Below are 16,104 nucleotides of genomic sequence, written 5' to 3' on the forward strand. Positions count from 1 at the left end.
TCTTGGAGCAATATTGACACCCTTTTTTCCTTTCTTCCAAAAAAAAAAAAAAAAAGACAAAAGTGTACTTTATATCAGCGATGTCCTGTGTAATATGTTGTGAGACTGTTTTGAATGAAACATTTAATTAAAAAATATATACAGAACCTAGTGGCCTTAGACTTTTGCATAGTATTGTATGTGCCTTTGAGCAAACTTTAAGGTTCAAGGCTAACACACATTATTATCCCCCTCAGAAATTCAGTCTCTGCATTTTACCCATCTTAATAGACACATAGCAACTACCATAAGCACTTAGCACATTAGGAGCAGTGAGCAGCCATTGAAGGCACTCTGGAACCAACTCCAGATCTTCATCAGTACTTTGGACAAGTGGAATGACAGGATAATTAACCTGTGTTTGATGGTGGGAAACCTGGAGGAAACTCACACAGCAGTGACAGAACAGGAAACAGGTATCAGACTGATTGTGAATTGAATACCAAACCTTCTACCTGAGGCAGAATTGTTAACCATTATACCACTGCATTGCCCATAACAGTAGTAAAATTACTGTTGCAATCAATAATTAACTCATTTAACCCATAAAGACCCAAACAGTCACTGGCGAGTGGTACGTTGAATTAATTCAGGTAAAATACAGTTTGTCATCTTTTCATGGTCATTAGATATGACCAATTTGGACGTTCAGAGGCTCCGTAGTGAACGTGAAAACACTGTCATCTTCTACAACATTGATTCACCAGTTAAACCCATGGAGTTGGACCAATGACAGAGGATGGAGACACTTGGTTTATGTTCAGTTAATGATATCTTTGCTGAAAAAGTCACTTTTTCTTCAGTTTTCTCTGTTTCTGATATAATAACCCTCAACTTTAATGTGAGCTTTTATGGACATCTACACGATCAGTAAATTAAATATAGGAAAATACATGATTTACATGAAAAAAGTCCAATATAAAGAGGATAATATTACAATAAATGGTGATAAATCACTGAAGAAAGGTTAAATAGAGAGGAAAAATTCATTTGGGAACTGCCACAAAAGTAGCACTGGGTCTTTATGGGTTAAATTGGCATGAATGAAACAATTTTACTTCTAAAACACTAAATCACGTTTCTGTGCTGAAGTATTAAGAACTGAAATCAAAACATGTGATGTGATGTAGCTGCCTGTAACTTAGATATTCAGGTTATTTTTATCATATGGGGAACCATTTCAAACACTGTTACCATAGAAAGAAACAAAGACAAAGCTGCAGTTTGCACAACACTGAAAACCCCAGAGATTCTCATTAAAAACAATATTATTTTATTTTGTATTTTATTGGTATTGTTATATACATGGCATAATTTGTGCTTTTTTTATTATCAAGAATAAAACCATAAGGGAACACATCAGAAAATTAAATGTTAAACCAGGATTGAATCTTTTTTTTTTTTTTTCCAGCTGAATATACTGAAGTTTCTACAAAACCAGGAAAAAAGGGGAGGAAAAGACATAAAACTAAATAGATAGATAGGTAGATTGATAAATAGTTTGTCCAGAGACTCTTGCAAAGGGTCCACTGAGGGTAGTGTGAATGTTCAGACTGTGATGTGCTTTTACCAACAGCAGCAAAGGCACCTGTGTATCGCTTTGTTTTAAAAAAGGAGAGTACGCCTCAGGGCCTTGATCCATGTGAATCAGTACGCATAAAAGCAAATCCTTCCGTAATTTCTTCCGGTGGTGGGAGGGGTTCTGCCACACATATTGATTGCTGATATCCAGATGTTGGGTGCTGAGTTATCCAGTTAAATCCATTCACGCTGATCTCCCATGTGAGACTGATAGAAAATATTAGGAAAAAAAAAAAAAACTATCCCAGTAGTCATACATTGGACCTTTCTGACTTTCCCTGTTAAGGTTGGAGAAGTTTTAAAGGGGGATGTGTGAAAGCGAAGGTGGCAGAGGTTATTTTTATCCTGATATTTAAATTTGGGATGGCTGGAGAGCGGAAAATAACTAAAAAAAACAAACAAACAAAAAAACATAACTGCAGTGATGTGATGTGTTATCATATGAGTAGGGAGAAGAAAGCTAACGTCAACTGAATTGCTGGACAGAAAATACAGAGCAAGGGAGGGTAGCAAAGAATAAAAAGAAGTAAAAAATACTCTAATAAAAGCAAAGGGAAAGAAAAGTCACTCAATGACAAAGACATGACTGAGCATAAGCTAAGCAAGAGGATCAGAATGGCTGTCCGAAAAAGGCTATAAAAAGGCAACAAATACACAAAATTAAGATGTGCGACGCTCCATAACAAACCTCAAATTGGCCTGACTGTTGGGCTTCGGCCCCACTGGAGGACTGGCGCGACACCACAAAATGGCTGAAATAGCACTAAATTTGGCTCTATTTCCTCATCTTTTCAATTCCTTTGCTTTCCATTGCTGACAAAAAAAAAAAAAAAATCCTAGATAGAGCATCTCTTGAGACATGTGAACAGACAGATTGTGAGAGGGTGAAAACTTTGCATCTAATAGAACTACAATGGCAAGTAAAGGTGTTTTTAACCAGTTCAGTGAAAAAAAGGTAGAAAAAGGAGCTTTTCTAAGTATCGTTTTGTCTTTTTTCAAACCGCATCAGTGGTAAAAAAAAAAAAAATTGAACGGAGAATGCGGTCTCTTTTTCCTTGTATCAGTCCGGTGGAAAGGTGCATAGACAGAAAAAGCTAACTAGAGCATGGAGAATGGATAAAAGAGAGTAGCAGAGAGATGAAAATATAAAGATAAAGGATTATAAAGACAGTGAAGGGGAAAAGAATAGGGTAGAATGAGATAAGTAAAACTTTTCTGATGAAGAAAAGAAACTTAGAATAGAAGTAGTGTGACCTTCAGAAAATTAATAGACGTGTTTGTGTGTTTCATTAAATGATGTGAAAAACTAAACAATACATGGGGCAAGAAAACTAGAATGAATGCAATGCGTGGCTAAGGAACAACACATAAGGGATTTGCATTAGTTATCCTATGAAAAAGGGGTCAAAGACAGTCAGGTTTATGTTTAAGTTGATGCAAGGGGATTGAATGTCAGTGTTAGGGATAAAAGACTAGAGGGGGCAGGAGGGGGAAGGCCTTTCTGGTATAGATTGGTCCATTAGCTAGCCTTAGCTTCACTCTAGACTAAAACATTTTCTGATTTATTTGTTAGTTACTGAGAGGGCTAAACCATAGTCCTTACAGATGGACAGAGGCAGACACAGAAGAGTCCTAGTCCATGCCACTGATGGACACTTCACAATCCAACACCATATCTGTTCATCCTAACAAGATGATTAATTTCCAGGACATTTTGGTCATATGAACACCAACTTATTTTTTATTGTGGGAGAGTTCGCTGCTGTTAGTTCACTCCCATATGTACTCAGTTCAGAAACGGTCATGACAGTAACAACAACAAAAGCTCTGAAGTGTTGCCACTTCGTCATGTCCAAGAATGGACGAAACATCATAGCCACCAGTTAACCGAGTGTTTTGCTTTTCACCAATTCATCTGTTGTCTTGACTAGCATACGTTACTGACCAATCCAGGAATAATTTGGTCGGTGAGCTGGCAAGTTGCCAAGCTGCAGTCCACATTGGTCGAGTCCTTCAGCAGGCATTGGCTCATACGAAAGCACTGTCCATGAAGATTTGGTCTTTTAGCGAGCACTAGCTTCCTTCCAAGCTTTAATCCATATTGTTGACAGACCTGAACTTCCTGCCACGCCACAATCCATGTTGATTCGGTCTGTTAGCTGGCTTTCGCTTCCCACCATACCGCAGTCCATGTTGATTCAGTTTGTTGGCTAGCATCAGCTTCAACTCTATGAGTCCATATGTCCCAGGTGTCTGTCCACCTCCCACTTTCAGCTCCAGAGACAAAAGTTACTGGTGGTTTGGCATGTAGAGCCTTTCTCAGCTGGAGACAGGTAGACTTTGCCATTGGCGCAAGCGCAAAGCTCGTATACAGTCTGTTTGGTGTAGGTGGTACCTGCTGGAGCCCCCTCCAGGGGGTCAACTGCACTGCCGAGGGGAATGTTGCCCAGCCTGATGGTGTTGGCATCTAACAAGATCTGAGGACAGAAAGTAAGAGAGGTTTCAGAAAACAATAATCTAAGACTGTGTGGGAACAAAGAAAAATGGAACATGAAACTGAACAGATAGAATTTAATGTTACTACTATAGAGGATAGTGCTCACAATGACTGAGCACCTAAAATAATACTGAAAGGGGAGAAAGTAATGTTTAAAACAGTAGGGTTATGGGCTCAAAGAAAGAGAGAGCACATTGCTGTAGGCGATGACTATACTCTCTCTGGCCCGATGAGGTTGTCATCAATAAAAATCTACGAAGATGGAGAATTTCTATTTTGAATGGATCTCTTTTGATGAGGAGGTGAAGTGGGAGTGAGTGAGTTGGAGAGCAGAGACAAAGGAATCATGGGAGATAAGTGACTGGAAACAAAGTAGATGGGAAAAGAGTGGCACAAGGGACAATAAGTACTTTACAATAAGTATTTTACAAATACAAGCAACTCATCACATCATTTGATGTAATTAGTGTGTCAAGCAGTTTAATTTATTGGAAGTGATTATATTTTAAAACAGAGAACAACATCCACTAGCATGAAGATAAATTTGACACGTAACCTCTTTAGTAATTTTTGCAGTGCTTGGACTTGAATGTTTCTAATCTCTTGTCAAAATGCTGGAGAAAACTTGCACAGAGATTTTTCTTAAATGATTTCCAATGCAAATGGACCTTCAAGGAACTTGGAACGAATTTCAATTAGTTTGCACTAGAGGGAGGGTCAAGGGGTTTGCTTTTTTATGGAGGCCAGTGGATTGATTGATGTACTGATCATGTGCCCAGTCGAGTTTATCTCAAGTAACCACACTTATTTTTTCTTTCATCTAAAGCTAATGGAGTGGGAAAATGGCAAACCAGAATTACTTAGTTTTACTTCTTGAAAGTAACATAACTGTGGTAAAACAATGTGACATTGTGCTATTTGGAGCGAGAGAAAAAAATAAAGGCTATGTGAGAGGTGTGTTGTTCAGGTACAGGAAAGAGAATGACAAGACACCTATGCAGAGGGGGGGAAAAATCAAGTCTATAAATAGAATATTGGCTGTTTCTGATGGGGAACTAAAGCCCCGAAGGGATCTTTGCAGCCACCAGACTGCCTAAAGAAAATCAGTCAGTCTAATCTATCACAGAAGCCCCTCGGCTCGTCTGCTTGTGCTGTGTGACTTTGGCGTTTTAACACATTACTTCAGGTCTAAACTGATAAACAAATTAATTGTCCAGTTCTTTGAGACAGAGTTCTTTAAGATGCGTCCACAGCATTTGTATGAGAAGGTTGGTTGGTCAGTTCCCAGTCGGTCCAAAGTACGATATTTCAGAAACAACTTTACAGAATTTTAGAAGGTTTGGCCTCAGTGTACATGTTGATTTAAACCTGTGTACGACTTTAATCATTCAATTTTTCATCAAATCTGTAAAACCCGAGTGATAGCCTAAGTATCAGGAATCCGTAAGTGTTTCTGTGATTGCGCACCTGAATCTCTTCCCTCACGATGGACAATTTCGAAGTGCACTCCACCATAAACAAAATACCTTCACTTCCCATGATGCACATTGCGACAAATTTCCGAAAATGCCCAAGTAACCTACTGGCTCTGTTTGTAAACACATGGGGTGTTTATGGTGGAGTATACTTTGAAATTGTTCACCTTGAGGGAAGAGATTCAGGTACATAATCACGGAAAGGCTTATGGATTCATGATACTTAGGCTATGACTCAGGTTTTACAGATCTGATGAAAAATTGGTGATGAAAGTCATACGCAACTTTAAGGGCGAAGTGAATATATTTTGGCGACTGAAGGTCAAAATCAGTGTGACCTCTTGTCAGTCTCTCAGGAACACTTTGATAGAACTGGAGAAGGTTAGTCAGTAAACTAAAGGTTAAAGTCTGTCACTAATTGTAGGTTGCAAGTAACTAAATGTGAACAGTTTGTGATAGCAGAATAGAGAATACATCTGATTCCACTATTTAATTGGAAAATGGGTATGACTTAAAGGATGTTTTCCAGTAAAGGAGAGATGGGGTACACACCTTTGATTAGAGGGGGTTAAGATTTTGGATTTTTAGGATGAGGATCAGGGTTAGGATTAATATTTCTGAAAAATATTAACACCGGAACATAGGGCTGCTCAATTATAGAAAAAAACAATAATCACGATTATTTTAGCAATAATTGAAATCCCCATTATTAAAAACGATTATTTGTTAACCTTAAAGTTGTTTATTTCTTTTTCTTGTAAAAGAATGTAAAATATACTCTTTAAACATAAATAAAGCTTTTAAACCCTAAAACAAAGTATGTTCACTTTTGTACGAAACAAAAAATCTTTGAATGCAAAATACGTATACTGTAAATTCAAGTATGTTTCCTTTTGTAAACAAATAGTGCACTGGAATTAAACTGCTATAGACTTGCCATAGAACTGTAGCAATTAAAAAAAAAAAAAAAAACTCACGCAAAGTGCAAATTATAAATTCAAGTATGTTCAGTGTAGTAGCAGCTGGTGTAAAATGATGTCTTGAAGGCAAAACCTAGCGTTTGTCCAGTGTATTCACCATTTGTCTGAAGCCTGAGTTGTCAGCAGTATTAATGGAGCACATACCTTTGGCCAGGTAATGGCCAATGGATTCTGTTATCTTTTGTTGTCTTTCCGATGTTGATGAGTAGGGAATTGCGGCGTAAAGAGATTCGGAGATTGAAGATTGCATTGTGGATGAAGTTGTAGACAGAGTTGTTTTTTTGTGTTTTGGTTTTTCATCAGATTATCATAAAGGTCGCGGTGGTTCAACTTTAGATGGTTACAAAGGTTTGTTGTGTTAGCGGTCAGTGCGGACACAAACATGAAACACTTTTTGCACGTGATGTGTTTTTGCTCTTCGTCTTCTTCATCAAACCCAAAGTGATTCTATACAATTGAATTTGACTTGTCTTTTTTGTTTGCTAAGCGCTTCTGCTGTGATTCTTCTGCCATTTTTCAAGACCACTAGGTACAACTTTCTTCATGGGGTGGACCTGCCGGCTAGCTGGCAGCTGTAGCTTAGAGGGGGGCGGGGCCCAGCAGCTCATGGTAGCTTGCATGTGCGTGAATTAAAACAACTCCAAATTAATAATCATTTTTTCTCGATTACATAATTGTTGTAATCGTTGAGTGTAATAATCGAAATCGTAATTGAATTTCGATTAATTGCACAGCCCTACCAGAACATGACAACCCGACCTTTCTCCATCCCAATGCCTGTGCTGTAAATAGGTCCTGCATTCTCCACTATTGTTCTGGAATAGGAGTATAAGTTATAGTGCTTGTCTAGATCTTGGTTGGCACTGAGCACAGTTGCAACGGTGAAATTACAAACTAGTATCAGGAGAGAAGTTGTTGTGGTGGAACATGTGCACATGAGGAAGTGTGTCGTAGAATCAAAATAACTAAATGCCTGTAAAAGAAAAAGCAGATAAAAAGAACTGTGTCGTTGTCAAAAATGGATGGAAATATAGAGTCTTCAAGTGTAGGTGGAGCTCAGAGGTTGTTCTTCCTATTGCTCTGTATGAGTACCACACAGATAGCAGATGTAACCGTTGCCACAGCCTGATGTAAACATTCACCCTTATTCAGAGCATAAAGGTGAATATATTCAACAAGCCAGACTCCTTACCTCTTTATTAAACAACCTGCTTCGCACTTGTATCCTCTCACACATCATTATCCTTTTTCCTTCTATTTCTATGCTGACCACTGCTTTTTCCAGCATTCTGTCAGTCCACCCGTCTCACCATCTCAAGGTTTCAAATGAGAATCATTATACAATCTTGGTTTCTATTGACTGCATCGCTGACTTATTTATTTACTTTTCAATCATCAATGTTCAAGGAAATACTGCCCTTTTTCTCTGCTCACTCTCTGTCTCTATTTCACATCCCAAGGCTAGATGATAATATCAGCAGACATCTGAATCCCCCATTATTCATGATCTTCATTTTAGAAATGAACATGGGGGAAGTGTGAGGAAAAGTATGTGGGAAATGGCTATGAGTGCAAAAATAAAAAAAAATTACAAAAAAAAAAAAATGAGAGAGGGGGGAATAAGAGTGAGTGAGATGAAAGAATAGGAGAAGGATGACAGAGAGAAAATGTCAAATCAGAAGTAGTTGGAGGGAAATGGGGGACATAAAGAGAGGGAGATAAGATGAATGAAAGTAAAAGTAAAAAAGAGGAATAAGGGATTCAGATACTCCAACAGTGAGGAACCAATTAGTATAACTAATGATTTCACATTGGCTGACGGGGGCACATCTCGATCTGTACAAACAACATCCATCCATCCACACATACCACTTCTACGCACATACCCACTGTCTCCAACTCTGCATGATAGAGCAGGCTAGAGGTGCAGCTCAAGTCGCCTTTAAATATCTGTGCCGCTAAAAGCACTAGATCTATTAGCAGTCACCATAAAGACTGATAGTCAGGAAACCAAAGCAGTTAAAACAGACTGTGGTAAACTTCGACATTAAATCATTCCTAACAACCCACAATAAGATCTTCAAACAGTCAGTCAAACAAGCCCTCACGTAATATTAGCCTTCACTTTCCAATATACCGGGACCTTTAGGTTTAAATATATCAGTGATGAAGTGTTTAGCTGTTTCAATATCTTGCCTGAGGGTCATTAACTGAAAAAATGTTGACGTGAATTAAAGTCTTGCATTTATAAGTTTATAATTACTGTAGTCTGTATGCTATGTTTTGACTTTTTGTAAATGGATCTGATTTTCAGTGTCATAATGTTGGTAACTTCACAGAGATGCGTGTTCCATCACACTTTTATCTGACAGCTAACTAGGCATACAGCTCACATCTTCAGCCCTTCAAACATAACACTTGAAAACCCTCGGCCTTTAGTCCACGCCAAAGTTTTGGCACCCCCCCTCCCAATCTCACCACCCACCCCCATCTGCTCATAGACCTCAATCCGGACCTCAATACATAATTGTACAAGTAACGTGATGGACCTGTATGTGGAGAACGTGTCGATAAAGCTGTGGGAAAGTGAAAGTGACCTCCCCTCACCTTATCATTGTTATTGACTATCTTGCCCCCCCCTCCTGCAGTTGAGAACCAGTGCTGCATACTAAAGTTTTTGCACATACATGGACAGACAAACATGACCAACTGATGACAATACCCTCCATCCAGTGTGGCCGAGGGTAAAAATATGAAAGTTATTAAAAAGTATTAAAATACCATTGGACCTTTGCTTTCTTTACAGAATGCATTTGCAGTGAACTATTAATGCCATTTATTCATTCATTCATTCATTTTCTGAACCCGCTTTATCCTCACTAGGGTCACGGGGGTCGCTTGGAGCCTATCTCAGCTACATAGGGGCGAAGGCGGGGTACACCCTGGACAAGTCGCCAGTTCATCGCAGGGCTGAACATATAGAGACAAACAATCACTCTCACATTCACACCTATGGGCAATTTAGATTAACCAATTAACCTATTAGTGCATGTCTTTGGATGGTGGGAGGAAGCCGGAGTACCTGGAAAGAACCCACGCAGACACGGGGAGAACATGCAAACTCCACACAGAAAGGTCCCACCCCCCGTCGACTGGTGTTGGAATCGAACCCAGGACCTTCTTGCTGTGAGGCACGAGTGCTAACCACTGCACCCATATTGCATATGCAATGTCACAATAAACGTCACATAATTCAGTGCTTTTTGTTTTGGTGAAACTCTGGTACTGTTAACGGAAGTGCCAGCAAAGTCCCAAAGATTTCCAGTCAGGTCTGGACTCTGTGGTGGCCAATCCATGTGTGAAAATGATGTTTCATGCTCTGTGAACCATCCTTTCACCATCTGAGTCTGATGAATCCCGGCATTGTCATTTTGGGATATGTCTGTGTCATCAGGAAAGAACAAAAAAATCCACTGATGTACAAACCTGGTCATTCAGTATACAGGAGGTCCTCGGGTTACGCGGTACTCGACCTACGCTGTTTCGACTTTACGACGCCTGAGTCTAGAGTGTCTGTGTTTGTGCTCCGTAATTTTCTCGGTATCCTCGCCCTTTTCACCCTCCTTTTTCACATCATGGCCCCAAAATAGAAAGCAGGATCTTCTAGTGATGCTGGTCCAGCCAAAAGGAAAGCCATTACGATGGAAACGAAGCTGGATATCATCAAAAGGTCGGAGAAAGGCGAGACGCCGACGAACATTGGTAAAGCCTTAGGCTTCAGTCGGTCGACCGTGGTGACCATTATTAAGGACAAAGCCCATAATACGTGCATTTGGATATTTGTTTAGAGATTTAGGGGGTATTAAAGGGTTAATTCCGACTTACGCGGAAATTCGGGTTACGTCGCCAGCGTAGGAATGGAACTCGTTCGTAACCCGAGGACCTCCTGTATTCTGGTAGTCAGTTGATGTCATTTTTTGGAGCCATAACCCTGTAAACCTAGACCTGGCCAACAGAATCAACCCTAGATCATAACACTGCCCCCAGAGACTTGTACTGTAGGCAATAGGCATGATGGGTAATCACTTCATCTATCTGTCTCCTGACCTTGATGCACCCATCACTTGGGAACACGGTCAGTCTGGGTTAGGGTTAGGGTTAGGGGTAAGGGTTCTTATCAAACCACCTGAACTTTTTCCATTGAAACACAGTCCAATCTTTATGCTCTTTATCAAACTGATGGTTATTTAAGAAATGAGAAGCTACTCCTTGCATCAATTAAGGTTAATCTTTAACCCATAAAGACCCAGTGCTACTTTTGTGGCAGTTCCCAAATGAATTTTTCTCTGTATTTAACTTTTCTTAAGTTATTTATCACCATTTATTGTAATATAATCCTCTTTGGTTTGAGTTTTTTTCAGTGTAAATCATGTATTTTCCTGTTAATTCACTGATCATGTCGACGTTCATGAAAATTCGGAGTAAATTTAAAGGTTATCAAATCAGAACAAAGAAAACTGAAGAAAAACTGACTTTTTCAGTAAAATATATCAATAACTGAACATACAACAGTGTCATTGTCATTGATCCAACTCCATGGGTTTTACTGATTAATAAATGTTGTAGAAGATGACGTGTTGCCATGTTCGCTAAAGAGCCTCTGAACATCCAAATGGGTCATATCTGATGACCATGACAAGATGACAAACTGTATTTTACACCAATTATTTACATGTATCGATAGGATTAGTGAATCAACAGGTATTAAACAGTTTAGATCTCAGTAGATGCTTTTATTTGCCAGTGAATGTTTGGGTCTTTATGGGTTAAAGTTCTAAACAGCCATCAGACCCAAAGCACATACTGTTGTAAAATGGTTAATGACTTTTGAACTACTAATCCTAACAATACATGTAAATAATTCAGGTAGAAGGCAGTTTCTCAGCTTTTCATCATCATCAGTCATGTCCTGTTTAGACATTCAGAAGCACTGGAGTGAACGTAGAAACGCCATCATTTTCTGCAACATTGATTCACCTGTAAAACACATGTAGTTTGACAAATGACTAGAGCCTGACCGATATGGGATTTTTGGGGCCGATACCAATATTGGGGGCTAAAAAAGCCGATATCCAATATATCGGCCGATATCCGATATTGGCCGATAACCGATATGTTGGCCAATATATGAAATAAGAGTGGGGGGGCTGTGTGTAGCTCCACGATTATGTAATTGTGTGTGTGGGGGGGGGTAATAGCTTCATTGTCTGAGCAGGAGTGAAAGTGAAACTAACTCGCTTTAAAGTTCCTCTTATTCTCCGGGCAGCACAGTTAATATATCGGCTACATCGGCTACATATTGGCCGATGTTGATTAATTGGTGATACGCTATAATCGGCACGATTAATCGGCCGGTCGATTAATCGGTCGGGCTCTACAAATGACAGTGGTCATGGACACTTGTTTTTAAGTTCAGTAAATGATATATTTTTTATGATCATTTTACATGATTTTTATTGAAAAATCCAAGATGCAGAGGATAATATAATGATAAAAGGTGATGAATCACTTGGGAAAGGTTAAATGTTCAGTTGGAAATTACCACAAAAATAGTTAAAGAACTTGTTTTTTAACTTGTCAAACTGCAGTAATTATTCAATGGAAAGCTCTGACCTATTTACTTATTAAAATTTAGGTGGTAACTTCTCTTGGCCAGGCACTTTATTTGCTATAATAGCCCTCACAGAACGACAAAACAATAAACTGCCTCCTTTTGTAAAATTCAATATAATTCAATATGATTGTCGAAGTCCCTGTAAAAGAATGTCGCAACATTCAGTAAAAGGGTTTATTTAGTCTATTTCTCTAAAGTGACTGTGTAGAGCTATTTCATTAGTTTACATTGTGCATTACTTTAATGAGACGGCGCCACAATGACAACTAGACACTTTAAGAGCTTGTGGAAAATGAATATGTGCACTTTTCTCCCTGTGTGCTCTGCAAAGGAAAATACCACACTATATGTTTAAATGTCAAGGTATGCCTTTAACAGGTCCCTGGTGCACACCTGTCATCTTCCTTTGACTTCCCAATAAAAGCTGCCAGGGCTCAGTAGTAGCTGTATAGAGGAAAGGACTCAGTCACGGTTGGCAACATAACCCAAATCTAATTCCAACAGCCTGCTTGCTATAGCGACGGAAAACTAAAATGAACTTGAGCATGGCAAAGGGATCGGAGAATGAGGAGAGATGGGTGCATGCATGTTTATGTGAGGTAATGCCAATGAAATTACTGGTTTCTCTTCCATAACATTGGAGACATCACAGAAGAAAAGAACAGGGGAGCAGAAGAGGGAGGAAAACAGATAGAGGGGGGAGGAGAAGGAGGAAGAGGAGAAGAGAGGGAATGATGGAGACACAAGGAAGGAGGCAGACGATGCTGATGATGACGTGGGAAAATAGAGAACAATTAGTGGGGATATAAGGTGGGATGGAAAGATGTGAGGAGGTAGATGGAGGAGGAATGGAGTCTAGTAGTAGCCAATAAGGGTAGGGGAAAAAAAAGAAGTTGTTGGATGGATGGAAAGAGGGAAGGGAAGTAAAAGTCATTTGTTGTAGCTTAAGGTTGGATTAGCGGTGACATTCATCCCAAATGAAAGTGTCTGTAAGTATTAGGTCGGTGTGTTGTTAGCAGTATGTGGCAGTATGTCCGTGTGTGTGTGTGTTCCTGTGTGTATAATTGTGTGTAGGTGGAGGAACATATCAATTTTTGACAGTTCCCGGAAAAATCCTTGTTTTCAGCCTCACATTAGATTATAGATTTCACGAATCAGGGAAAAACGCCTGCTACTCTGGATATGTTGTTCATCTTGGGGACGCCATTGTACATGTGTCCACAGTACACCGTTTGTCTAAGCAGATTTCTTACAGACTTCACTTTTATAAATGCACGTGGCTGTGCTGTCAAGAAGATGTGAAACATGCAGAAAGCAGCAATTATAGAGGGTCAAAACAGTTTTCATGGATGACTTCCTGAGGCATAGCTGAGAAACAGGTGAAAATCTGGGTGGGAGGTGATTAAACTGCGAGGAAGGAGGGAGGGGAAGACCACGATAAAAGGTGATGTTTTTCATCGTACTGGAAAGGGGGAGAGACAGCCGAAAGAAATAAGAGGGTTAACATGTCTTTGTGAAGAGGTCAAGAAGAGTTGTTGGGAGTATAAATGTGTTGAGGGGGTGTGGAGGAGGAAGAGCGGATGTCTAGAATTCACCACCTTGTCTGAACTAAAAGACACCCCAGATCTTTATCAACAGAATAGGGATGTAACGATTACCGGTATAACGATAAACCGCAGTAAAATCACAGACGCAACACACACAGAAAGCAACCTAAGTTTGGCTGCCCGGTGTGCCTGTCTGTGTGTGTGTGTGTGTGTGTGCATGTAACCCGTCTAACCCTAACCCTAAATATACTACTATATCATTAAGGAAGCAAAAGTCATGTGTTGTGTTGTATAAATGTGAGATGGGGGTGGGATTTAATAAGCTTTCTTCTTCCCACTCCTTTTTGAGCAGTACATATTGAATTTATTTTGTTATTACTAGTGTACATGGTAATTGTTATTTTGTCTTGATCATCTTTATTAATGTGTTTGCTCTGATATTAGTTCCTTGTACACAAAAAATGTTTACATTTTTCTTCTGCTCAAAACAAATAAATGAATGAATGGGAAAAAAAAGCCTGTTTTGTTTAAAATCATTGCTTCCTGGCGCTTTTTAAGGCTAAAAACTCAAAAAAGACTGTTCTAGGTAATTTGCAAATGCCCATGTTCCTGTGACTTTAATAAAATGAAGCCTCAAATCATCGCAACTTTCACCGCAATTTTTTGGAAAAGCTGCCGCAAAATCAGGCATTTTAGGCTTCAATAAAAAAAATTTTAAAAAAAAATCCCGCGAAATCCTGAAGGGACTGAATAGTTTAGCTGCTAGAGTGTTAACAAACAAACTAAACCAAAAACAATACCCCTTACCTCCCTTTCAGGGGGTGGCCTAAATATTAGGATTCATGACTATGGTTCACAGTGAAGGTAAGAGCACTTCCATGTACACATTGCAGTGAGTAGCTTCTCTTTTCTTAAACCATTAGTTCATAGATCACATAAAGATTAGACTGTGTTTCAGTAAAAAAGGTATGTATGTATGTATTCTGATGAGTCCATATTGACCTTATTCCAGAGTGATGGGTGTGAAGAAAAACAAAGTGATTACCCATCATGCCTAGTGCTGAGAATAGAAGCATGTGGGGGCAGTGTTATGATTTACCTTTTTTTTTTTTTTTTTTTTTTGAGTGTCATGATTTACCATTTGGTCAGGTATGGGTTTACAGCATTGTGTGTCCATAAAATTAGGTCATCTGAACCTGAAAATACTGAATGACCAGGTCTGAACATCAGTGGGTTTTATTCTTCAGTGATAACAAAGGTACATTCCAATATGACAATGCCAGGGTGAAATTGTGAAAGGGTGGTTGGGGAGGCATGTGACATCATTTTCACACATGAATTGGCTACCACAGAGTCCAGACCTGAACCCCACTGAGAATCTTTGGGATGTGATGGAGACTCTTCCATCATTAATACAAGATCTTAGTGAAATATCAATGCAACTATGGACAGAATGGCATTCATGTGCTTATTGAAAAAAAAAAAGCCACAGTGAATATGTGCCAAAGCTGGAGGTGGTTCAATAAAACAGAATGTGTGACTTTTTCAAGCTTGCCTGTGTATTTGGATGTGAAATTGGTTTATCTATAATTGTACTGAAATCACAGTTATGTTACTATTATCAGGAAAGAATGCAGCCTGGGTTGTTCATGTTAGTTTCAGTCACTTATTTGAAAACAAAATGCACTGACACGTGTCGACCATAAGCCTTTGCCTGAGAAAATAGAGGAGGAGAGGAGTGAAGAGAGTGAGGTATAAAAGAGGTTGAGAGGACAATGACAGTGTAATTTCACTCCGGGTATGTGCGTGCACATGCACACGCACACACGATCGCACACAGAATTCAGCACACGCTAACACATAGTTGAACCTCTCTGCTCATCTAGTCTGAGCTCACCTCACCTCCCATTCTTCTGTTCCTCCTGGCTCCCACTGCATTCACACGTACAACACAAATAGGTGGGGGATGAGAAGCTATCTGAGTGTATTACACAGACCATTAGGCTTGTAGAATGGACAGACACTGGAATGGGAGCTGACAATGGCCTAAATGACAGAGGCTAGAGATAGACTGAGAGTGTAGTAACCCAGATGTAGCGGGGACATAAAGCAATATCACACTGCTCTACTGTACTTTGCACACACACACACACATAGACACAGACATGCAGAAGCAGACAAGAATGTAAACCAGCATGCACCGATACAGAAATAGTGATGCAGGAATAGAAAAACATGAAAACAGACACAGACTGACAGACTGTAAAACAAAAAAAAAAGACAGAGACAAACAAACAAAACTCCCACACAC

The 16,104-nt window shown here is 39.4% G+C and overlaps 1 protein-coding gene across 1 annotated transcript in view; it reads right to left on the reverse strand.

The window, feature by feature from the left end:
* Window positions 1–2,616: 2,616 nt before the first annotated feature.
* The window catches only part of LOC115427402 (zeta-sarcoglycan), a 737,662-nt gene continuing 724,174 nt past the window's right edge, over window positions 2,617–16,104 (reverse strand). Inside the window, exon 8 of the mRNA XM_030145943.1 lies at window positions 2,617–4,097. Coding sequence (XP_030001803.1) covers window positions 3,891–4,097 — 207 coding nt within the window. The 3' untranslated portion in view covers window positions 2,617–3,890. The remainder of the gene's footprint in view (window positions 4,098–16,104) is intronic.

Source organism: Sphaeramia orbicularis, chromosome 1 (genome assembly GCF_902148855.1).
Source record: "Sphaeramia orbicularis chromosome 1, fSphaOr1.1, whole genome shotgun sequence".
Taxonomy (NCBI): domain Eukaryota; kingdom Metazoa; phylum Chordata; class Actinopteri; order Kurtiformes; family Apogonidae; genus Sphaeramia; species Sphaeramia orbicularis.